General features: G+C 48.0%; 1 protein-coding gene across 1 annotated transcript; it reads left to right on the forward strand.

The window, feature by feature from the left end:
- Positions 1 to 1,142: 1,142 nt before the first annotated feature.
- Positions 1,143 to 25,042, forward strand: LOC119442988 (protein argonaute-4). The gene is made up of 5 exons (XM_037708096.2): positions 1,143 to 2,249; positions 3,132 to 4,055; positions 5,611 to 5,838; positions 24,132 to 24,476; positions 24,949 to 25,042. Exons 1-4 carry the CDS (start codon positions 1,143 to 1,145, stop codon positions 24,441 to 24,443), a joined length of 2,571 nt encoding a protein of 856 aa, XP_037564024.2. The 3' UTR covers positions 24,444 to 24,476; positions 24,949 to 25,042.
- The last annotated feature ends 1,513 nt before the right edge of the window (positions 25,043 to 26,555 follow it).

Genomic DNA, 26,555 nt, shown 5'->3' on the forward strand with positions numbered 1-26,555 from the left:
AGCGGGCGGTCTGCCGCCGTCGAAAACGGCGCACCGTGAACACGAGCAGTGAAAGAAAGCGCGGGCGAAACAACGTTGTTGTGCTTGGCGGTCCCTCGCGACAAAGAATGCTTCACTGCCAGACGTGCAGCTGTGGAGTGCTGCTCACGCTGCATCGTTTTCTCGATGCCAAGGAGCTGCCGGCTAATTCAGTGTCACCTGGGGCGAATGAACGAGCAATTATGTCTCTCATCTTCGGCCGTTCGACTGCCCATAGCTGATGGGCGAGATGAGTTCTTGGACTCCACGCTGCAATGAGTCATCGGCCTCGTGCAGCGCTAAGAAGAACACGTCGCTTTTGGGGTGTTTCCGGGAAACATCAGTGCCCGCCCGGACTAACTACGACGAGGCCCGGCGCCCACTGTGACGCGCAAGCTCGGAGCCCCCTTCCAAGACGACAGCAGCAGCCGCCTTCCCTGGAAATGGTGGCTTCCGCGATGGCCAGTCTCCGCAGCTTGTTAAACTGACCTTCACGTCGAGCATTCCCATGAGAACCACGACGACGTTTGATTCCCAAGTTGCCACCTGTTGCCTGTTGTGCGGGAGCGATAAGGCGACATTGGAGGCGGAGCCTGGCGGAACGGTGCCACATCGTGGGCGGGATATTACGAACTGGTTTTAAGATTGTGATTGACCGAAAACAATAAAGTGAACTCCTCAACAAGTGAAAGGGAAAATTAACTGCATAAAAAGCGGAGCTCGGGTGTTGTGAGGGTCGCTCGGATATGCAATGAGTGAGCATGTAGTAAGCTCCGATCACCATGGAGCCCTTGTTTTAAAACATTATTACACATGCATATAAAACGCTTTTCTCAACTCTCTGGATATCTTCTTCTCCCGGCACTTTGCACGACACCAGCCGTGTGAACTTTGTGGCCGCTGGGACCATCGGACTTCACAACAATGTAAACAAAGCGGAGAGTGCGCGACGGCGCGACCGCGCGGCTTGACAATTCCACATTGGGGGCGCTGTCAGGAGTCGCAGTAGCGCCGTCTGGCGAGGATTTTCTCGTCTATAGTTTAGTATACAAGACGTTTACGGTCACGCCAGAAATCTATTAGCTTAGTAGATTGGTGAAACTCACATAATTGTGTCGCAGGAGATGGAACGGACCCTTCCTTCGCACTTTCCTCGGCGGCCCGCGCACGGGAAGCTTGGCCGGCCGATCCACTTGGTCGCCAACCACTTCAGCATCGAGATTCCCGACGGAAACGTGTATCACTACGACGTGGAGATCTACTCCGAGACATCCGCGAGGGCCAAGGTGCCCGAACAGAAAAAGTACCGCTGCCTCAGCACGAAGATCAACCGGCTGGTAATCGAGCTGCTCGTCCAGAAGTACCGCCACGACCTCTCCAACTGCATCCCGGCTTTCGACGGCCGCAAGAACCTGTACACGCGACACCAGCTCAACTTCCGCGAGCGCACCTTCTCTGTCGACCTGAATGAGGACCAGAGGATCCAGAAGTTCATCGTCAAGATCCAGTACGCGGCCACGGTGAACCTGGACGCCCTGCATGCCGTGTACCAAAATCGCGTCAACACGGTGCCCCAGGAGGTGCTGCAAGCTATCGACATCGTCGTTCGTCACGCACCGTCAATGAAGCTGACGCCCGTCGGCCGGTCCTTCTTCAAGGCGCCGCCACCGCACGAGCTGAACGCGCTGGGCGGCGGTCGTGAGGTCTGGTTCGGCTACTACACGAGCGTGCGTCCGGCCCAGTGGAAGCCCATGCTGAACGTGGACATGTCGGCGACCGCCTTCTACGAGCCTCTTCCACTGGTAAGCTTTATGTGCAAGATCTTCAGCGACAGCCGGCGCGAGATGGCGCCCGCAGACTTCAAGAAGCTCCGCGACTTCCACCACGTGCGGCTCAACAAGGAGTTGAAGGGGCTGCGCGTCAAGGCCACGCACCTGCCTTACCCGCGCAAGTACAAGGTCGTGCGCGTCACCAAGGAGTCGGCGAAGGAGATCTTCTTCAGTGAGGACGGCAAGAGGACCTCCGTGGCCGAGTACTTCGGGAAGCGATACAGCCGTCTGGCATACCCGCACTTTCCCTGCGTGCAGACTGGGAGCCTCGAGCACCCGGTCTACTTTCCGCTCGAGGTGTGCGAGATGGTCGAGGGCCAGCACTGCCGCAAGAAGCTCGACGAAAACCAGACCGCCGAGATGATCAAGCGCACGGCCAAGCCGCCTTCAAAGCGCTTCCAGGTATTCGTTGTGTTAGCCCTAGCCAGTGCCTGCATTCGGCGAATATAAGCGGGAGAGTGACCTATCCTAATATATCCGAGCATTAATGTCAGAAACTTTGTATACGGGGTGCATCTACGAAGACATTACGTAATATTTAAAAATTGTCGTTTTGAAATCAAAGGACGGTTCTACCAGAGGCATGCAGTGACACGTGGTTAATTAGTCTCTAATTACCAAAGTAGAATTGGCTTTTATGCTTTTTTTAGTTTTAGACCCAGAAGCAGGCATCCAGCGCGCTGGCTGCGCGCTGCTGGGGGACGTGAGCAGAACGTCGCCTCGAGGGGCGCCGCTTTGCGCTCGCTGCAGCCTCCCAGTTTCGGTTTCGCCCGCTCTGATAGCCCAATTTAATTGTGCCACAGTTGCGCGGGTAATCCCATTTTTCCAGATCCAGGAATTGATATGGCTTGTACGGAGAGTTTGCCGTAATTTCGCAATTACGATGAGCCCTCTAACTAAAATCAGACATAAATAAGGAATTGTTCATTAGCGAATAATTCTGATGTATCACCCTTCATCTCACGGTCGTCACCACTGAAGGCATATCTCGAAAGGAACCGTTCTATTACTTCAAAACGGCTAATTTAAAAAAAATTACTTAGTCTTGGTAGAAACACCCCGTATATATAGTATCGCATTAGTAGGCAGTTTGAGACACCTGAAATTCCCAATTTGTGCGAACTAAACCCAAATTAGGAGAAGGCTTTTTTATGCCTCTTGAGAAAATAAGTGCTCTATACACGGGTCACCTGGCATGAGAGACAAGCTATTGTCCATACTCGTCGCCATCGCCGAGTTCGCGCGAATAAGTTTTCGCTTTCACACTTCATCGTGATTTTGCAGGAGATCCGCCAGTCAGTGCGCGACCTGGTCAACAGCACCAAGGATTACCTGCGCGAGTTCAACATCAAGATCAGCACCGATCCAACGCAGCTCAAGGGTCGAGTGCTCGAGCCCCCTTCGCTGGTGTTCGCGAACAACTCCCTCAGCAAGCCGCGCGAGGGCACGTGGGAACTTCGTGGTCAGCACTTCTACAAGCCGGCCACCATGGACCGCTGGACATTGGTCAGCCTGAGCCGGTTCGCGCAGCGCGACAGCCTCGACAACTTCGTCAAGATGCTGATGCGCATCGGCCTCGAGCTGGGCATGCGCATCGATCAGCCACTCGAGGTATCGGCACCTGACCACAACCGGCGTTCCATCCGCTCCATCCTGGACGAACAGCAGCAGAAGCACAGCAAGCTGCAGATGGTCATCATAGTGATCACCAAGACGACCAACTACGCCGAGATCAAGCAGGTGGCCGAGACCGAGCTCGGGCTGCGCACCCAGTGCCTGCTGGAGAACAACGTGGTCAAGAAGTGCAACGCGGCGCTCGTGCAGAACCTGTGCCAGAAGATCAACGCCAAGATGGGCGGCACCAACAACAGCCTGCTAGCGCAGGAGAAGCCCGCTCTCTTCCAGAAGCCCGTGATCATCATCGGCGCCGACGTGTCCCACCCGTCTCCCGGCGACAGGATCCGGCCCTCGATCGCCGCCTGCGTGGGCAGCCTCGACTCGATCCCGTCCAAGTTCCACGCCACCATCCGTATCCAGATGGAGCAAGCCGAGGCCAAGGCGCGAGTCGAGATCATAAGGGACCTCAAGGAGATGGTGAAGGAAATGCTCAAGGCCTTCTTCCGTGCCACCAGGCACAAGCCGGAGCGTATCATCTTCTACCGCGACGGTGTCAGCGAGGGACAGTTCCTCGAAGTCCGAAACCGCGAGGTAAGAGTGTGCAGCATAGCGGATCGGTGCGTCTTTCAATAGCACTCGAGCACCATATAGACAGGAAATATAGCAACATGGTCTTCTTGCTAGTCGAGCCAATGATCTGTTTCATGCATAATTGCACACTAAGTGCTGAAATTGTGGCACGGATTGAGAATCCGTCTCGCAGCGTCACTTGCTCTTGCGGCTGCTACGTACGGAGCTACTGCGCGGTCACTTATCTTGAAAACGATCTGCGATGTGGCCGAAGTGTGCGCCCGCGGGGGCCTCATCTTCGAAGCGATCTCCGATGGGTACAAAGTGCATTCGCTGAGTGCCGGAACCTTCCTATGTGCTCTGCTTTCGGCATTTAGTTCGCGTTGAAGCGAGAGCCAGCACGAAGGTCAATTTGCTCGCTGCCGCTGGCGCGCTTTTCTCCTTCCAGCGTTTTGACGAGTTTCCGCGGTCATCGAGCTAGATGTGTTCATGTTTACCTGCGCTCGCGTGACACTGTGCTTCTTTATTTAGTTAGTAAAAGAATATTTACAACTTTATACCGCCGATAAAACTACTATCCTTACTTCGTATAGCTGTCTACTATTTTGCTATCGCAATCGATGGTTCGCCTTTCGGGCGAAACTGCGACTGTTTTTTTTTTAATTCCGTCAGACGTTTGCAACTTCGCAGTAGTACGACCGATAATACAGCCATCGAGGCTCCTTACGCGTCATAGTTTTCTGCAAAAATACTTGAGGAAAATACCAAATGCGACTCGGCCTGGTGCTGGGCTGCTAAGCACGAGGTCGCGGGATCGAATCCCGGCCACGGCGGCCGCATTATAGGATTGGGGCGAAATGAGAAAAACATCCGCGCACTTATATTATGTGCATGTTAAAGAACCCCATGTGGTCAAAATTATTCCGGATGTATACTACTTCGTGCTTCATAATCAGATCGTGGTTGTGACACGTGAAGCCCCAGAATATAATTTTTTAATGACGAGGCGGCAAGCATGGGAATGATTTGTGACTTTGAACTTGATGACATTCAACACAGTATTGCGTTCAAATGCAACAATTTGCAATGATTATGCATGTGCGCAAAAAAATGTGACTGCTTGGAAATGTGGGCTATATATAGTGAAGGCAGATAAAGCCTGTTAAAACCACAAAAACGTCACAAGCACAAGAATTTGTTTATTCCACGTGCTATACTAAGCCATTCCTACGGTATAGCTCAACGATTGCAGCGCCAGACTTTACTAAATTTTAAAAAGAAAACTCTATTGTTTTTCCGCCATTCACACTAACGGAGACAAGATGGACATTGACTGGTATCGAAAAAGACAAACTGACAGGAAGAAACGTCCTTGTTCGTGTTAGTTTGTGTCTTCGTTTGCAGTCTGTGTTCGTCTTGTTCCCGTTAGTGTGCATAGCGCAATAACAGCGAACGTGCACCAACTACAGCCAGTATTCATCGTTCTGTTAAAACCAACATTGCGTCATTTCTCCCGCCGTATATAACAAATGGAGGACCTATGTGTATAGAAGGGCGCGTCTCGTCCATCTCGCAGGTGAGCGCCATCCGGCTGGCGTGCAAGGAGCTGTCGCCCAATGAGTCGTACGAGCCGGCACTCACCTTCATCGTGGTGCAGAAGCGCCACCACACGCGATTCATGCCGGCCAGCGACCGCGACGGCGTCGGCAAGTTCAGCAACGTGCCTCCGGGCACCACCGTCGACTCCGTGGTCACGCACCCGCTGGATTTTGACTTCTTCCTCTGCAGCCACTTCGGCATCCAGGTGCGTGCGAATGTCTTGGAATAGCTTTCTTCCGGTGCACCTTGCGCGAAGCGTTTTACCCGTGCGAAAACTATAAAATGACCTGCCGTGGTAGCTTAGCGGCTATGGTGTCGCGCTGCTAAGCGCGAGGTCGCGGGAAGAAATCCAGCATTTCGACGGGGGCGAAATGGAAGAACGCCCGTGTCCCGTGCATTACGTGACCACCAGGGGATCCACCAGGAGATCTTTACGTGACCAACAGAGGATATTTAAGGATGCCCGTGTCCCTGGGACCTAAAGAAACCCTGGTGGTCAAAATAATTCGGGGTCCCCCACTACGGCGTGCCTCACAATAAAATCGTGGTTCTGGCACGTAAAACCTAAATATTCAAAAACAAAACAAGAAAGAACAAAAAAGAGAAAAAAGACTAAGTTTGCCAGACGACAAGGGCACTTGGGCTAGAGATTTTAATAATTGACAAAGCCGTTGTAGTGCAAATAAAACACTCGGGAAACAGATTCCATACGGGCGAGTTACCTTGGACACTCAGTTCGTGGCAGGTGCTGCCACTTTTGCGAAGCCTTTTGCCCGCGAGCATAAAATGCCGTGGTGTACGTATCCGGGGCGAAGAACACAGACACTAACAAACACCAATGTACCAACTCTTGTTTATGAGGAGCACAAACAGTATACCTGAAGAGGAGTGCAAGCACCTTACAGAAAGAAAGCACTAGAAGGGGGGCTACGTGACGCGGTGTCGATTCGTAGATTACTTTCAAAAGCAAATTCAGTGGCATAAGGATGTATCACTGTCACTGATTATTTATTCACACACGCATACGCACCTATTCGTACAGTATGAGTAAAGAAGTTAGGCTAGCGCATTTTTAAAAACACTTGGATCAGTTATGTTCATTTGGAGGCGGGTAAATGATAACAATGCCCTTGCGGTTGTGAGAACAAATGATTGTAAGCTTGCAGTCGTTGAAAATATGGTATGCTAAACTTATGGGGATGATCAAGCGGATGTGAGCAAAATGGTACTGAAACAATGAACAAGGAACGAAGAGCGGGCATGTGGAAATACTTTGTTAAAAAGGATACTGCATGACTGCCTTCTACGGCTGGCTATTTAGGGAGGGAAGAGTAGCTTTTATTTCTGTGACACTGGCAGTCTAGTTGGCTACGATGAAACGAGTGGAACGACTTTGTATGGCTTCAATAGCCGGCATTAGTTTCTTGTTGTGTGGGTCCCATAGAGTCTAGGCGTATACTAGCTGGGTATTGTAAAGTGTCATTTCAGTACGCAGCAATGCACGCTTCTTTGTCACGAGCTCAGAGTTCTTGGTCGCGCCTCTTCGCTCTCCTCATCTTCGCTCGCTTGTGTGAACGCTGATATATAATACTTCCCCCCTCTAGTGAACCCCTCAACACATCTCAGTCTATATTATGTGGATCTGTTGAAATGCCTAGTCACTCTGGCGCCTTCAGAACACGACCATAGCAACTGCGTGATATGCAGACGGGAACGGGTTGTGACTGTTCTGATCGCTGCAGTTCTTTCAGGCGTCCCTGCTGTAGTGGGCAAATCCCGGTGCGCATTAGGAGAAGAGTCAAAAGCCGTGGGTGCATCTTCGTTCGGACGCTCGGCGCCGCAACTGAGTAGGGGTCTTATGGTTGTGAGGCGGTGGTCTTCTAGTGGGTCATTTCCTGGACAAAAATAATAAGGCGATTCTTGAAGAGCGTTTTATATTCAACCTATATCTTCTCTTTATATGATCCACGTGAGCCTGTGCCGCCTGAAATCCTGAGGCATCGTTATGAACGATCTCCTGTCGCATTCTTCAACTATTAGAGCGCTAACCAAGCGGGGTTGTTCCGAAAATTCTTTATCCACACCTTGTCACCTGGCGCATTATCTTTTCTCATGTCTTTCACCCTCCCCTTTTCGGTGTCTTTTCGGGAGTGTGGCGCATCCAGATGAGAAGGAAGCTGCCTGCCAAACATTAATTCCGAAGGCGTTTCCTGTGTTGTGGTGTGCGGTGTCCGCATGCTGCTTAAAAAGAACTGACAGCCGGCAGGAGAGGCTTCCCTCCATGAGTTTCTTGAGTGCCATCTTCGTTTGTGTTACCATGCGCTCTACTTGTCCATTTGTAGCCGGGTGGTATGGAGCTGATGTTACCTGTTTGATCATGTTCAGTTCGAAGAAGCGTTGCATTTCCGACGAAGCGAACGGTGTGCCATTATCAGAAATTAACACTTGCGGTATGCCAAAAGTGGCGAACAGTGATCGTAGCACATCTGTGGCTGCCGGAAATAGGCCGTGACGACACTTTTCATACATCAAGCCACTTGGAGAAGGCAGTGCACTAGAATTAAAAAGCTCTGGTAATTCACCGGCATTGCAAAATCAACATGAACGACCTCCCATGGTTCACCTGGACCGGCAATTCCGGCATTGCAACTGCTGGAGGAAGACGGCTGTGCATCTGACATGTCTCACACGACCGCACCTAAGTCTCGATGTCGGCGTCCAATCCAGGCCACAACAGGTGACTGCGAGCAAAGAGTTTCATCGTAGTCATTCCCGGGTGGTTTGAGTGAAAGAGAGTCAAACATTCCTCTCTAGCCTCAGCTGGAATCACAATCCGTGTGCCCCATAATACGCAACCACGGTGCGTGGAAAGTTCTTGTGCCCAACTCTTGTAAGTTTGGTAGTGTATACCTTGCCATGACGCTGTTGATACTGTTTGCAGCCCTTTGTAATCTTTACAAATCGTCGAGTCTTCCACTGTCAGTTTTGCTATCTCCTCGGCAGTCAATGGAGCTTTGCGCAAACCTTCAAACATCAACACGTCACCTGGTGCCGCTCGTGCATTGACATCGGAAGCAAGAGGAAATCGACTGAGCGCATCCACATTCGTAGGTCTTTTTCCTTCTCGGTACAACAATCCAGTGGCGTAGCCAGAAATTTTGTTCGGGGGGGGGGGGGGGGGGCTCACCCACAGCACGGCCTCATCCTTAGGGAATTTGTCGAGGGATCATATATATCAATAATAACTGCATTGCCATTGCCAATGCCATTGTATATTAGATGCTGCAAACGAATTATTGAACGCTACGCACTGTCATGACAAGGAAATTATGTATTTTTTCATAAAAGAATATATTCCTATGTCCCAAAAATTGTGCCTGAAATAACTGATATCAATGCTTCCGCGTTTTCGTGTCAGATAAGTAAAGAACATAAGACGCGAACTTTAAACCTATATTAGTTCGATACCAGCAAAGTAGTTCATGCAGCTGATATGAAAAACGTAAACGCCATGAAATTAACAAATTGAGGACAAATATTTTGAGGAATCTATGTCATTCAAGAAGCTTGTTTGTACATAGCAACGGCCAATGATGCTGTCATTCGTTGCAATGGATTGCGCAGGATCAGCTGTTACCGGTCGTGTATTGTGAGTAATTGCACTGAAATTATAGTGGCAACAGTGAGTACATATAAAAAACAGGAGTTCTGCAAAATATACATTAGAAATGCGAAGATGGAATGCAATATACCAATGCGAAGGTACAACTTGATAAAGGGTGACACTTCGCTGAAAACAGTTCACTGCTTGTATACACAAAATCTCGCAACAAGATATATAAATATACGTATAAGTCACCCATAAATCCACATATCTAAGCAAAGGTCACTCTATGTGATGCGTCAAACAAGACAAATAAACATATTGCGCAGTCACGCATAGTAAACTTAACGCATAGAAAGACAGACGATCCCGGCAAGAACAAAACAATGATCGCAGAAATTGTGATATGTACTTGGACCGTCCTGCTTTATATGGGTAGAATAATAGAGAAGATGCCGAAATCAGTACGAAAATGTGTATTTTAACTGCCTGCACAGCGGCAACAATTATTCTGCACCCAAAATGAAGAAGGGTATTGCTTCGTTTCAGAAAAGAAGTAAAACCAGGTAGCTAAAAAGGAAAGAAAAGGACACACGAAAGCCACACATGATGCGGCAATTTGAACTACCCAATAACCGAGTGTGTTTGTTGGGAAACGCTGCCTAGGCCGGGCTTTCAATGAGCAAGGTCGGTCAAAATCTGCTATTAATGTCCTCGTAATTTTCGTATTCGCATCATAATTTTAATCATGATGCTAACTATTACAATAAAGGGCGAAAATTTCTGCGGTTTTAAAAGCTAATGAACAGTCATCCGTTTTCATAATTACGAGCTTGTGGACCTGGAGTAACAGAGCTTTTTAGCTGCATTGATTTTTGCGGCTTCGCTATCCGAAGTACAAACATCATTCGGCGGAGAAGTTTAGCGAAGCGGTCAATGACTTTGCACACGTTGATGCCGACGTTTCTGCGCGCGTATGGAAGCGCCAGCCTAACCATGCGTTCCTCAGACATTGCATATTATCTCTGCGCGGGCAGTGGTCACTGGAAGGGCGACCACAATCTTCAGCAGTTTGTACACATTTACATAGAAGCTCCAGTCGCAATGAGAGAGGGCATCTATTCCAGGCATAAAACGTCAAAACATTTCTTCTATGTCATTGACATCCTTGTTTAGGTACCCTGGAGAAACAGTAAGCTGTTTGATTACAGCAATATATGTCGTTTCGTCAGCAAGTAGGGAGAAGCAGCCTGCAGTGTTTATTTTTTGCATCTAGCCTTTCTATGATAATTTCACCGCCACAAATGTCTATAATTTGGTTTTGTACATCTGGGCTTACATACGAGTCATTAATGGGGCAACTTTGGAAATGGTTCTTCAGATATGTATCTCCACAATAAGCTCGCATGCGAAGACGCGCTCTGAAAATAACAGTATTTTCAGCGGGGGCTTTGTTTAAATCCGTAGGACCACTGTCGCTATGGCCACGGAGAGCCCGACCGTGTCGCCTCCAAAAAAGAACTGTCTCAAAAATAGGCCGTTAACTTTCTTCTGTTTTCTCTTATTTTATTTTGCATGTGCTGATCCAGCTGATCGATCACACTGGGCGCGCTTCCTGAAAACGTTTGGAGAAAATTATCAGCTACAAGCTGACAGTCACGGTGATATTTAGTATTTTCGTGTTTGTGGAAGATTGCGAGCGCGTGCTTCCATTTCTGGAACGGCTTAACACGAGGGCTCTCCATTGCGCGCATGTTGGCCCAAGTTTAAAGAAAAAAAAATGTCACAGTTTCGCCCAAAGGGCGAAGCAATGAATGCGATAGCAACACAGCAATGTCATACGAAGTAAGGCGATCGGCCTTGGTAGCAATATGAATTGTAGTAAACATGAGCTGATTAATTAAGCAGGTGTGCTGCGGCGTAAGTAGACCGACATGAAGAGAGACTCGATGACCACGAGAAGGCGCGTGTGAAACGGTGGTGTGGATGAGAAGCGCTTACCGTGGGCAGCGCGTGCGAATGGACACACCTGTAGTGCTGCACTGCCGATCTGGGCAGCATTACATGTGTAGCGTGCGTTGGAAAATGTGGCCCGACTATTACTAACTGAATGAACAAAGCGTGGTGTGAGCGCGCACAAACAAACATGAATAGATCACACTGAATGACTTCAGACAACGACTGTCAACACGCTGGCAGCGAGCGCATACGCCGCGAAGCGGGCGAAGGTACGCGCGGTCTATCGCTTCAACAGAAACTGAGCGGCGAATGCACGGCGCATAAAGGTCAGATCCGTGTGGAGATAAGAGACTGTGCGGGCGAGCGAACGACGAGCGCGGTTGCGGGCAGAGTAGAAGTGCGCCCCCCCCCCCCCCCCCCGCGCTTCCTCCGGCGCTGGCTTCCCGCGTCCTTGCTTGCGCGTGGGTGATTGAGTGCGTTCGCTCTGCGTTATAGCGCGCGTCCCCGCACGCTTCCGCTCGGGCATACGGCGCGCGGCAAAGATTTTCTCTATAGGGAACCTCACGGCGACGGCGACGGCAACGACGACGGCGACGGCAGAAATCCGGTTGAAGTGTCCATATAATTGCGATCACAGTAAAATTAAACCCATAAAGTTCCAGAATTTTGAAAATCTAAAGCACGCCTTTGGAAATGTCAGCGCACCTTTCGAGTCAAGAGTTTACGAGAACTTTTTACCCATAAAGTTTCGGAATTGATATCCATGCGCTCCGTAAATTCCGCGACCGCTGCGAGATGCCGCGACGCGCCCGCTCGCTATCGAAAAGCCCTTGAAACTTTGTGCTCGGATGGGGCTCCTTGCGTTATGTGACTCCAGGTGCACGGGCGTTGCCACGAAATCCAGCCCGAGGTCGCAATGTTCATTCCGAAATGTCTTTTCGATCATGAAAAAGACATTGTAGTTAAAATCCAGAATGATCCCCGGCGCCGGTGGTTGTTTTGGACGGCAGTGTATGTCAGCACGAAAAAATTTCGGGGTGAGCTGAAGCCCCATCAGCCCCCCCCCCCCCCCCCTGGCTACGCCCCTACAACAATCGTAGTCATAGGCACTCAAAATCACGCACCCACGAAGCATCTGCGGTGATAACACTTGCTGATTTTGCTTCCTAAGGCACATTATTCCAAGTGGCTTACGGTCAGTCACTATGAGTACATGCCGATCGGAAATATACTGATGAAAATGCTTGACGGGAAACACAATTGCAAGCTCTTCTCTGTCGAGTAGGAGGTAGTTTCACTCATATTTGCCGAGTGTTCTTGACGCAAACGCTACTAGAATTTTATGTCCATTTGTGTCCAACGGCGGAAGCATTGCTCCTAACGCATATAGCGAAGCATCACAGCTCAGGATCAGTGAACTAGAGTCGTCGTAATATGCACGAACCATACACTCACGTAGTGCTTCTTTATGTTTGTTGAAAGCCGCATTGTGACGGGCTTCCCATCTCCACTTAGTTTCTTTATCCAATAGACGATGAAGAGGTTCGGCGATGGAAGCCGTCTCGGAGGAACCAGCTGTAAAAAAGTTATCATTCCTAAAAATGATTGTATCTCCGACATGTTTGTTGGTTCTGGTGCACTCGCTATTGCTTCAACCTTTTCATACGTTGGCTCAACTCCATTAGCGCTCACTTTGTAGCCCAGGAAGTGCACTTCGCATACCGCAAATATGAATTTTTTTTCTTGTTTGCTTAGAGACCTGCCTGTCGCAAACTGCTGCAACACTGCTTCCAGTCGATGTAGATGCTCTTCATTTGACGATCTCATAATGAGGATATCGTCTAAATTGGCGCAAACACCGGGCAGTCCAGCCAGCAGAGTAGCCATGAAGCGTGTGAATATAGATGGTGAGGCCGAAACACCCTATGACAGACGCTTCACTGCGTACAAGCCTTTATTTGTGTTGATAGTCAGCATCTCTGAAGTGGCCTTGTCGACGTGCAGCTGTTGATAAGCCTGTGTCAAGTCAATCTTTGAAAAGATCTCTCCTCCTCGAAGAGTTGCAAGCACCTCAACAGCCGTTGGCAGAGGATACGGTGTTCGCTTGATGCTTGTGTTTATTGGGCTCCTGTAGTGCCCGCACAATCATAAGTATCTTCCTCTCAACGACCACTGACGTCGCCCAGTCAGAGGCATAGATTGGCTCGATTATGCCTTGAGCCTGGAGCATAGGCGGAAAGTTTTCATTTTACCGGAGGGGGGGCTGGGGCCCGACGAGCTTTCCGAAACCTGCATATATATATACCCTCTGCTAACAATTTTCTGTTTCTAGCTTTATGGCGAAAGCAATTATATCGACACCACGGGCAAATTGTCGCGGTTGTCGTCGCCGTAATGTTCCGCGATAAATACAAAAGCCATATACATGAGCGACCCATACCCTGTGGGTGCGGGATAAAGCACGTAACAGTGAGCCGAAAAGGATGGCGGCTTGATGAGCATTATTTCCCACGCGCTCAATATTCGGGTTTGTTGTAGGTCACGTAATCAAACGCGAATGGGAAGGAGAGCACGCGTCTCCTCCTCTAGACCTGCCATATAGCTGTGAATGTCTGTGCGCGGCTGACGGTTATGGGGCCCGCGTGCCATATCTAATTGTTGGTAATCAATGGTGGGTGCAATGATAAAGGCCGACCAGGGATGGCTGCTAACTTCGTGGGCGCTGTCTGCCTTGCCGGGCCGCCTTTCTGCGCCCCTAGTGTTGCAGAGTTAAGAAACAGAGGTCATCGCAGATCACTCACAGAGGTCATCAGTAGTGAACATAAGAATAGACAGATAATGATGATGAATCTAATTTTCAGAGTTGCGGTGAATCGCGCGGCTGTACGAAGGTTCGCCTCCGCTGCCGGCGTTCTTCACAATGCTTGCGTTGTGAAAGCGAGTGCTCGGGATCATTCAGTAAGGCATTTACAGGTTTACATGGTCTGTGCTTACTATTTCCACTATGCTTACTATTTTAATTTTAGGTGAATGTTTACTACAATTTATATGGGCACTATAACTAACGTATAGACTCGTGTAAGGGCCACACTTTTCTGTCGCGATTTTGACGAGCCTTTCATGGGAGCGGGCCATTTGACCTCCTTTTTCTAACTACGAGTAAGAAATCCGCCGTAAACCTCGCGATCGCCTCCTCTCGACATCCAGTAGCGACGCGCGAAAGTATGCTGCGCGCGACAATTCGCTGTTGAGCCCGATCAGAATCAGCGCACGGAACGCGATTGCTTCTCGGTCGGATGTCTTTTTATATATATATATATATATATATATATATATATATATACATATTGGCTTTCTAGTTATGGGTGCGGCCCTTACACGTGTGCGATCCTTACACGGTTTCACACGGTAAGAATCTTCCTTCGTCTAATTGTCTTCTACTTCGCTATCACTAATACTGCTTCGCGTTACCGGCCAAACTACACTCTTTTATTTTTTTAGTACTTTGAGTCCGAGTATAAGCACTGCTGCGCATGACTTCTAGACTTCTATTTATTCTGATTTTGAGTGAATCCGGCTTGGCATCATTTCGGTTACTGTGTGAATTCTATATACAAGGTGTTTCAGCGAACAGTTTCCAAAATTTTTAAACGTGGCCTGAGGCAGATAGTACAATTCTAGTTCATGAGCTCATCTACTCTAAGAGGCGGGCATTACTGGCACAAAAATTGAAATGCATAATCGACTAATTAACAAAATTAACCAATTAAGTTTTTAGCTAATTACCTTATGGCCCATGTTGCAATTTACAAATTCTAGGCGTGGACTGCGGATCCACTTTGAACTAAATCTCAGGCTGACAGAAGTATGGTATGGTATGATAAAACTTTATTACAGTCCCTCGGAACGCGCGTCGGCTCGTAGCGGGCCGCTCCCACATCGGTACAGAAAGGCCCAGCCTCTCTGCTGCGTCGCGGGCCTGATGAACACCAGTGTCGAGATATTAATTCTCTAACTTTGCGGAGAAATACATTGGCGTGCCAGTCACTTTCTCAATAAAACGTCGTTTTATGCATCAAAGCACAAAAGTATGAAAAGAACAAATTATGGGATTTTACGTGCCAAAACGACGATCTGATTATGAGGCACGCCGTAGTGGAGGACTATGGAATAATTTAGACCACCTGGGGTTCTTTAACGTGCACCTAAATCTAAGTATACGGGTGTTCTAGCATTTCGCCCCATCGAAATGCAGCCGCCGTGGCCGTGATTTGATTCCGCGACCTCATGCTTAGCAGTCCAACACCATAGACACTAAACAACCACGGAGGTTGAGCGCAAAAGTAACTGGAACACCAATGCTTTCTCCGCAATGTTCGGGAATTAATATCTCGAAACTGGTGCCATCCTGAGAATTAGTTCCTAGTGCATCCGCCTTGCGAATTCCACGGATAGAATTAGTAAATTGCAACACGGGCCATAAGTTAATATGTTAAAAACCTAATTGGTGATTTTTTTTAAATTAGTGGATTATGCATTTCAATTTTTTGTGCAAGTATTGTCCACCTCGTCGAGTAGACCAGCTCATGAACTAGAATTGTGCTATCTGCCACAGGCAACCTTTAAACATTTTTTGAGAGTGTTTGCTGAAGCACCCCGTATATTTATGGCCTCTGCTTGCAAGAGGCGATGTTTCCATCCCTAATGCGTAAATGTTGTAAATAATTAGAAGAGCTTTTTTATTTTATTTTATCGCCAGTTGTTAGCATTGCCTACTGGAAAGAGAATCAATATTGAGACTCATATCACTCACGTGCTTTTCACACGCCCTTGATAGAAGACTCTTGCGAAGGGGTCACTGAAGTCTGTAGGTGTTTTTTTCGGGGTCAAAAAAGCACGCAAAGTAATTTGAAGTAAGGTGAACATACATCAACATATTCATTCTCTAGGTATAGGCTATCCATTCAGTTGACTACCTCCTTCTCTTTAAAAAATATAATAAAATTTGTCCTTTCTATGTATATAAATATATTGTGTCTGTGCGAGTTCTCAGCGGTAATTAAAAAAATGTTAAAGCGAGGAAACACGGATGAGGTAGCCGCCACTGGTGCTTCTAATGCGCTTGTCCTCCTAATGTCACGATTTGCCGAAATAAAGCCCAAGTATAAATTAAAAGGAGTGCACGTCCGCGCCAACAATAGTGCCGTTAGCTTGTAGCCATAACAAAAGTGAAAATGTGGAGGCAACGCAAGAGAATTCGCAAAGTATGTGCGTAACAGAACTCCTGTAATGACAGTTTAGGGGTGGGGGGGGTAGGCTGCGGATCTCCGGGAGGGCGGGCTCAGCCCCCCCCCCCCCCGGGAAAAATTCCGGGGGGGGGGGGGGGGCTCGAGCCCCAGAGCCCCCCCGTAGTCGGCGCATATGGCCTGGAGTTCTGTCGAGTTCTCGATATACGGCATCTCGCAATGCAAAACGCACTTGCCGGCACTTCGAGAATTTGGATGTCGCGTCTTCAGCAAGGTCAATGCGCACGCAAAACGTAATTACCAGTTTTCCGAATCAATTTCTTCCTAACCAGCTAGCTCCATCTCCTCCAACCACGAGCAAGGGTAGCTGTACCTTGTTGTTGTTGAAATATATATTGATAAGCACAAAGCGTAGGATGTCCAAACATTCTCCCGACCATGTCCGTAAAGCGAGCTTGCGTTCTCTTAACACCGGGGCATCGTCAGGCGAGAGGTGAGCGAACGTCGCTCCACTTATTATAGAAAACGCTGCTCCCGAGTCTACTCCCATTTTGAGCGGCCGATCAGACAGTCGTACTTTCACGACGAATCTAGCTGTGGTTGTCATCTCTAGTCCCGTGGAAAAAACAGTAAGGAGGCCGCCTTCCTGTTCCTCTAAAACTTCGTCCTCCTCTAAACGATGGTTGCCTTGGTACTTCTGTGGTTTAGCCTCTTTCGACAGGCAAGCTTTCGAGATGTGGCGCATTTTGTGGCACAAATTACACCTAGCATTCTTGAAGTAGCATTTGTCGGCCTTATGATCTGCTAAACATCGGAAGCACTGGTTGAGACCGGACTTCCGCGCTTCCACCTGAATTATCGGGACCCACCGTCGTGGAGTCTGCGTTGCCAAAGTCGTAGTTTTTTGCTAAAGTTCGCAGAGCCGTCAAATAGTCTTTGACCTAGTCATTAGCGAGCTCGTCTCGTTTCTAGAAGCGATATCGTCCAAGTAACTCGGAAGGACGGGGGTCGAAGTGCTGGCTATGTAACTTGACGACTTCCACCAAATCCACCTCAGAAGGTTTCCGTGGTGACACCAGGACCATCAGCGTCTCGTAGGTCTGCTCACCGCACAGCGTGAGTAGAACCGCTCGTTTCTAGGAAGATTCGACGATGTCGTTGGCTACATAGTAGAATTCCAGGCGCTCTACCCACGATGACCAGTCGGTGCCGGCACAAATTCTGGTAGTTCGCGTTTAGGCATCGTCTTCCAGGAAAACTTGCTTCGCGGGGCCTCATTCCTTCGTCGCCACTATTTTACAGTGCCTTTTATTGTATTTTTGAACGCTGCAAGGCAAGCTGCTTGCTCACGTGCTCTGTTACTCCGGACGTACTCATCTCTATGGCTGGATGATCACCGGACTAGACGCTACTCCGAGTCCCAACAAACTGGATGGCCGCGGTGAGATCGACCCTTCAGGCAACGTCAGTCGCCAACACCTCGTTCACGAGCAACTGGAGCAACGCCAGTCACCGGCAAGTGGTTTGTGACCGACTGGATGACAGCGGCAAGATTGTGCCTGCAGTCAACGCCAGTCGCCAACAACTTGTTCGCGAGTGGCTGGATAAACGCAGCGCATCATCACTGCACGGTGTTGCGTGTGTCCGCGGCTTTGCGCTTGAGTCATCAGATCTTTTAGCCTAGACTTTCTAAAAATCGATAGAGCGTGTACAACTGCCCATTTTGATACTGTGGTTGTTGCGCATCTGAGCAGAAAGCAGCTTTCAACATAGATCTGGACTAACTACTAAAGACAGACCTCCTATCTATGTGGGAGTAATCGGGACGTAAAGACCTACCGGAATTCTAATCAATTAATGGCGACTCAGGACTTACGCCTTCTTGCTATTGGTTCGATGTGGTGGAGGAGAGCTTGGGGACTTGGTGCTACTTCTGTGCATGGGCGTTTGGTTTCTGCTACATTTTCCACGCTTCAAATTCTCTTGGGGAAACAGAATTGAGCCACTGGCAGCTTTTTACTTGCATTGTTGTTTGTGCGGGTTTCGCAGCAAGTATTGTTAATAGCTGAGCCAAATCCTAAAGTAGTGAATATAGACCTCGAGAGCCTAAATGTGTGTTTATAGGTGATGCCAGATCCGTAGACCGTGGCGTAGTTGTTGAGGAGCCCGTTGATCAGACCGGATTGAGCACGACGAGATACTGTGCCAATGGAATGCTAGAGAAGCAGCTAGGCCAGCTGTGGACGATTTGGCACAGTTGTCCAGGGAGTACGTCACGCAGGTAGCTCTTGGAGAAGTCCGAAGCAACACCGATTAGTTAGACATGAGCACCAGTGCAGAGTCCAATCGCTCAGAAAAGTGCGCTAAAGCACAAGGTAGGCAGGACAGTGCAATTGTTGACAGCTCCCAGGTATACGAGCTACGTTCCGCAATAGAAAATAGACGCATTGTCCCTAAGTGTTTGAAGCTCTCCGCCAGTCGATGTAGCATTCAGAGGAATGATTTACCCGCAGCTCATTCAGACTGTGCGGTTGTGATGTGCATCGTGACCGACAATATAAGTGCTGGTCAACACGAGATGCGAGCGCAAGGATCAAAATGAGCACTATAAAACGTGCTAGGATGAAGCGGCGTCACAAAGTCAGGAATGCGGCAAACAGGGCAACGTGGCCGAAAAAAAGCGCTAAACCGAGGGGGGAACGCAGTCAAAGAGTTCGAAAGGCGCGTTCGTTACTTGGAATGTTTGGACACAGAACCGCCAAGTTTGTTACATGGAACCGTCGAAGCAGGAAAAAAAAGGAAAGGGCCGTTCCGCGCGAAAGTGGACAAAAGCAAGGCGGCAATTATGTTCCCCCTCGTGGGGTTCTTTTCGAGGTTTACTAGGCATGACACAGGAGTGCGAGATGGTAAGGCGACAGCGAATTAAAAACGCGCTACCGCGAAGTCGTCGCACGACGGCCAGAAGACATCATGCCTGTATGTAAAGTGTTGGGGGTCGGCAGCGAGGAGAATTACCTACGTGCCCTTTGTATTCCCTCGTTTACAAGACAAGTTTTCAGACAGCGCCCAGGCTCGAGTACGGCTTAAAGATTTGACACAACCGTAGGCTATTCGGAATTAAAAGCGGCAGTAATGGCTTTGTGGAAACAACAGCTTGTTTGTTTCTTTAATTTTAGTGCTTGGTTAAATGTTTTGAGATCTCTGAGACTCTAAATCTTTCAATAAGCCCATTTCGAGCTTTTTTTATTCGTTAGAAACTTAGCAATGCTCGGAAAGAGATGGTTTGCGCACGCATAAATTTTTGCGAAACATTTTTTTTTCACCGTGTCGCGATTTTTTTTTAAGCAGATAGACTTCTTTTTTCGTGTGTGAGCTACGCTTGCAGCGTCAAGTCCAGGTTGTTTGCGTGAAGCCTGTAGTGGCGCGCTTGATTATCAGTTCACTTTTTGGAAGTGTTCGCGAGATTTTTTCTTTGAAGGTAAAACGCGTTATTATATGAAGGAGCTGTTCTGTAACTTTATCTTTTTAGAATGTGCTTGTACCGTTCCTTTAAGGCGTGTCATGCGCGGGCACAAAGAAGCAAAGCGTTGGTGCGTGTCTCGCACATGTATTTGGAAGACGGCAACGGTTTCAGTTTCATTTAGGACGTGAAAGTACTTGGAAATAAGCGCTTATCTTTTGGTAGTTTTGAGCTCGTAATTTACGCAAGATTTGTTTTTCTTGTTTCTTTAGTGTGTGTCCTTTTGCAAAAGAGAAAGAAAAGGATAGTGCCCGAGTCGCAAGTATGAGTTTTGACCGCAAAGTGAGCGACTCTGATAGTACATCCGTAAAGTCAAAGAGGCTCTCAATGGCACTAATACGTGCGTTAATAACGGATGTAGATTACGAACAGACTGTTCACGGCGTTTGTGCTGCGTGTGAAATTCCATTTATCAATTATTCAGGGCATTTTCAAGTATTCTACCTTGGCTCTCTGCAGCACGACGATCTGGTTTTGTTGATCTCGGAGGTACATGAGAGCTTACTTTGGCGGCAAAAATTTTGGGGCCCAAATTATTGGGTCAAGCAAAGCCTGGTGGTATTTCAGCGGATTTGGGGCACTTGCGCGCCATGTGGTGCTTTGTCACTGGGAATGAGTCTTCCGTATCGGATGTTGCGAGAAGGTTGTGGATCCTCGTCTAATATCAAAATTGTGGACTTCGGTGAAGTTTGAATGATTTGATGGCTGCTTTCGTGCTTTTAGTAGATAAGGCCGGTGCGTTGGTTTGTTCGCTAGACCCGATGACTGTCGATGCGAGCACGGCGCCTTCCTGTGCCCTGTGGTCGTGTGTGCGTGTGCTTGAGTGTTCCCAGGGAGAATGCGACAATGAAGTTAATGCTAGGACCTCAAGCTCAAGTGTGCCATCGGCCATCATTTCAAGGACAAATCCCAAGGTCGGGAATGACCACTGACTCTTCAGGTAGCCTGACGGCTGGTCACCCTCAGGTCGGATCTTCCAGCGGCGGATGAGTCTGTTGTGTCCCGAATCGGCAGGGCGCATCTTTTGGTTGTTTCCATCGAGGCAGCCCCATTCATCAGCGTCGCCCAGACGGCGACAGCCCGACACCGATGGTGACGCCCAAACAAACGCCCCAAATCGGCAGTGCGCCTCCTTTGGGTGTTGCCCCCGAGTTAGCCCCTTTCGTCAGCGCCGTCGAGACGGTGACAGTGCCCGACACCGACCATGACAAGCTGACCCTGATGGAGATGCCACGGATTGATGCGAGGGGCGAACTTTGTGGGAACGACGACCGATCTCGGTTTCCCAGACTCAATACGGGCTGCGCAGTTGCGGCAAATGCGAGGCCGAGGGTGCAACATTACAGGCGGAGTTCTGTGAACAATACGACCCCTCTGATTGGCCGCACCAAGGTTATCAGATTCCCTAGTCGGGTTATCTAGAGAAGATAGAGTTATCTGCTTTATAAGCAGACACATTTGGTTCAGTGGGTGTGTCCTGATCTGTTCACATGTGTGATGAGCTATGTAGTGAGTCAGTCAGTGAAAGTGCTCCTACATGGAGTGGGCCACCATATCTGGAGCCACTGTAAATATTGTAGAATAAACCCTTTTTCTTTCGCTCTTACTCCAGGATGTACTCATCCCTATGGCTGTAGGAACACCGGCCAAAACGCCACCCCGAGTCACAACAGCTCAGAGTCCCTGGTCGCCACCCCGAGTCACAACAGCTCAGAGTCCCTGGTCGCGTCACTTCGCTCTCCTCGTTTTTGCTCTCTCGTCGAGACGCTTATATATAATATTGGGGTAGAACGTTGGTAGACTATAGTAACAATTTTAGTGAGAATGGGGCAAGGTAGAACTTTATTTTCAAGTAACCTAATCTTTGGTTCGCTCTAACTAGTAAGAGATCATTATCATCATCATGATGCTTCCAGGACAAGTCGCCACATATGTAAACACCAAGGTAGTGATAGGAGGATGTAACTTTCGGGGAGTTATTTTTTAAGAAATAGAACGAAGAGAGAATATCATGCCTAGTTACGCGCAGGTTTTTGTAATTATCAGTATTTAGTACCATGTACCCCGTGCGGAACCACTGAGTTAGGTCATTTAGATCATTCTGAAGTAATGTCACGTCCGAATCGTTAGTTATTTTCCGGTAAATAACACAATCGTCATCGAACAAACTCTGGAATAAATGTTCTTGGGCAAGTCGTTAAAATAAATGAGAAATAAGATGGCCAAGGACGGATCCTTGAGTTACGCCAGAACCGACTGAAGCTGGAGGAGAGAGTTAGCTTTAACATACTGGAGAACGCCAGGAAAGATATTCACGGATCCATTTAGGTACTTCCGGGTCAGCATTTAACGAACTTTCATTGTTTACCAGCAAGGTGATTAATATCATCAAAAGCTTTGGAAAAATCTAAATACAATCCATAATAAAGCTAGAGTCGCCAATGACATATATGTGTATGTAGATAGTTATCAGTTCTGTTTGCACAAGAAAAACTTTCGGAAGGCATGTGGTGAGGTAAAGAAAAACTGCTATCTTTTATATAAAATTGACAACATGTGTAAAAATATGCTCAAATTTTACGTGGCACTGGCGTAACTGAAATAGGTGGAAAGATTACCGGCTTACATTGTCCTGATTTGAAAATTTGCAAGATCCGACTTATTTTCCAGTCATCGGGTCAATAACCTGGGTCGTATGATTGCGAAAAAATACTGTAAATTAATTAAACAGCACTCTGATATGTTTTTAAAAACTTCGTGCTAATCTGATTTACATCACAAGCGGAAATTAGCTTTAGTTTGTCGAGCAGTGTTGAGATTCCAACCGAAAAAAAAAACTGCCGAATCCATGAGACACTCTGGAAGGTTGGGCATATATGACAAGGTGTTGCGGGTGAAAATGACTGAACGAAAGCACCATTTAAAACACAGACGCAGAGATGTGTCGGCACAGGTTCACCAGATGGATAAAACAAAGCTAACTTTGGGTTATTATTGGTTTGTACCTTATTCCAAAAGATTGTCGTGTTCGTCAGCATGTTTTGGAGTGTAGTGTCAAGAAATGAAAACTTGCTACATTTTAAAGCAGAATTAAAAACTCGTTGAAGGGACTGTTTTGTAAGATAATCAATGAGATTGAGATATGTTCCTAGATTTTCACTCTTAGAAAAAAATTATTCGTTTAGTTAGAAAGTCGGATTATGTACCAGTTGTACCAAGATGTATTTTTATAACTCTGTTGTGAGCACATTCGAGAATCTTCGTCGAACAGATACCTATTTGGTATTAGGTTAGACATTGTCGTCTTAAACATATTCCCGTTGCCCTCTACATTCATCACCATATTTCCTAACCATATATACCATCAATTAATTAAAACACCTCAAGTGTTTCAGCGCAAACTCGCCCAACAGGCTTTTCTAGGGTATGAAAGTTTTTGCAGGCCCAACGCCCATTTAAGAATCTATGAGAGTTAAAGGAATTTTCCGTGACGCGGCTAATTAAGTGCGATAAAACTGGTAATCATCTATTACGCGTATTGCAGCATAGCTATACGTACCCGCCCGGCATGACGCGCAGACCCCCACCACGCGACCGGGATTTATATTGTGTCCGGGATCAGTTCCGACTCTTCGTCACGCATTCTTCGGAATGAGCCCATTTTACTATCGCACTATGTATAGGATTGGTTGACTTGGCATGAAGCCAACTGAGCACATGCGTCAATTAAACTACGGGAAAGAAGGCATAGCTATATCCGCTTTAAAGAAGTAATTATGTGCTTGATGGCGTATAATTGTTACACTGAGCATATTGCCGTGTCTGTAGTGCGGCAAAAACGACAACGTAGCAAGACGTATCGGCACTTGTGAAAAACATAGAAAGCAAGAAGAAGTAGTGACTATTAAATGCCGTCCGGTCTTGTTACTGTTCCTGCTTACACATTCGTTTGTACCTCGAGTTTCGTGACGCCGCGACAATATATAGGCTCCGTTTGTCGATTCCCTGCGCAATTACCTGCGTAACAGAGCTCTGTAGGACTGATTTGTGGGACTGAAGTTCACACGGGGCTACATATACGTTGTTTCATTACGAGTGTCTGATGCAGCGGTGCCACCAGCATGCAACCTCGGTCAGCCCCTCGAAATGCCTCGCGTGCTGGTTCGCAGGGTACCAGCCGCCCGGCACACTACTACATCGTCTGGGACGACTCCAACTTCACGGCGGACGAGCTGCAGAAGCTGAGCTACTACCTCTGCCACACGTACGCCCGATGCACTCGCAGCGTCAGCATCCCTGCGCCAGTCTACTACGCTCACCTGGCCGCGTTACGGGCCAAGAACCACATCGTGAGCAAGGTTGACGTGTCCAGCTCCAGCAGCGACTCCTGTGGGGGCAGTGGGGACAACGTTGCCACCAGCCAGTACGTCGAGGCCGTCCGGGTCCTGGACGGACTCCAGACCTCGATGTACTTTGTCTGAGCTGCTGCTGCTGCCAGCACCGCCCTGGGATCTGTGAGTTGGTCTCTTTGACGGAAACAAAAATTAATGCTTTCTCGCATCATTCGTAGTACGACCGTTGCTTGCAACGATTCATTCGAGTTGTTTCAACTGTGGTAATTCTAGACCGACAAACAACGCATACAATTTTATATCACGTGATCGTGCTGTTCGAAAGTGCAGATACCGCACGAGCAAGCTGTTCTGCGGCCAGAGTCTGCCTACTTTAGCTGACATATCTTAAAACCAACGAAGGGATTTACGCGAATGGCTCCCACTTTATGCTGATTAGCGCCCATGCTAGTGATAGGCATTTATTTTTTCATTGTGCACAAACGTTTAGGTTTAATTTGTTAATTATAAGTTACCTTAATCGAGATCGCAGTCATTTTCTGTTCACTCGAAAAAATCGAGAGATAGTCATATCACGTATGGTTGCAATTAAGGTTACGTGCCCTTTAATGCATGTGATATTCCTTTGTTGCAGGTTTTGCCACGTGAAGTTGTCTCCTGGTATCTCTGTGCAAGGTTGCGGACTTGAAGCGTCGTTGTTCTTTGTGTTTTTTTTCTCTTCCAGTTTGGGGGTCGGATGCAATAAAGCTCTCCCAAAAGCAAAATGTCGTGGTGCAAACCATTCACTCTCGCGTCTGACTAGGCTAGCTGACTGCGCATACGCAAGTGTGCCCAGAGCCGATCCCTGAATGTTTATGCAGCAAAAACAAAAGAAGGAACTGCTAAGCTTCAACGAATACGTACACGCGCTACACGACTGAAACCTAATGTTAATACGTGATCATATTCCACCTACAGGGTGTCCAAACTATCATGCACCATGGTAAAAAATAAAGCAGTTGCATTACTCGAAGAAAACCTAGCGCATATTGTTTCAAAAAAATGGAGTAGGCGCCAGTAATATATGCGTTACTGAGATTTAATTAGGGAATTGTAATTATCTAACTTGTGAAGTACTGTCCTAATTACCAAACGATGAATCAGAAAATTGTAGAGTAACATGAAAAACAGCTGACGCAGCTTTCTGTTGCTCAATACGTTCTAGATAAATGTTTTTCTGAGCGTGAAAGAAGCTCGCGAATACATGCAAAGTGCCTCTAGCGGCCAGTCGTGCGGCAATTTCTTCTTTCTTCACCCTCATACAGAAGATGCGCGTGCTAACTTTTTAATGCGTTCACATGGTTTTTGGCGTATCTGGAATCAGGTATCCTACAACCAACCCTTTAACACGCACGCAGCCCGCACAAACACACGGCGAAAAATTGGCTGAGGTTTAACTCTTGTAAACCTAGTTTTCACGAACGAAAGGTCTGTTTGGATCGGTTTTGCAAAAATTATGCAAATAGTTGTTCATAAATGGACGCTTCCACGCTTGGTAAGCTTCTCTATACCATGCTAATCTGGCCTCCCTTTGCTCCTGTGTTTCAACAGCCAAGTTTTCCTTTGCTTGAGATTTCACAGCCTGCCGTCTAGCTATATATATACTGGATGATCGTATTCAGCCTGCCAATTGCACTGAAAGGCACGCAGAGACAGCCCAGCCGGTGCACAATCCATGGCAAGACAGCGACTAAGCGCCGGCGAAGGAGCCGTTACACCGTCCCTAGTCACGTGGTACCGCAGCGGTGAGGCTCCGAGCGAGCGCAGCTGTGACGCCTCTCCGCAGCGGATGACGTGGCGTGTCATCACACCTGCCACACTTGCGCTCCGGCGGCTCAAGGTCATTGCGATGCGATGAATGACCTTGCGAGACATGGCGTAGTAGAGCTTTCGCTGTAATAAACACGCGCGCTCTCAGACACACAACCGGCCCTGTCACGCGTCCAGAGCGTCGTTGCGAGTCGCAAGAGGTATCAAAACGTTCATCTAACAAAAGAAGCGATTGTTATAGTCGAAGAGTAGTAAAGTTAGCATGCAGGAGGGGCGTAATTACCGCTAATATAGTCGAAAATAATATAGTCGAAACGAGTAAAGGGTGCGCCGGCGTAGATATAGGCATGTTGGGGTAAAGCTTTCGTACGACACGCCGGGTGGCGCGGGGTGTCTCCTGCGTCTTCTCCGGACCTCAATAAAGTTATTTCA

This window comes from Dermacentor silvarum, chromosome 1, assembly GCF_013339745.2.
Source record: "Dermacentor silvarum isolate Dsil-2018 chromosome 1, BIME_Dsil_1.4, whole genome shotgun sequence".
NCBI classification, from domain to species: domain Eukaryota; kingdom Metazoa; phylum Arthropoda; class Arachnida; order Ixodida; family Ixodidae; genus Dermacentor; species Dermacentor silvarum.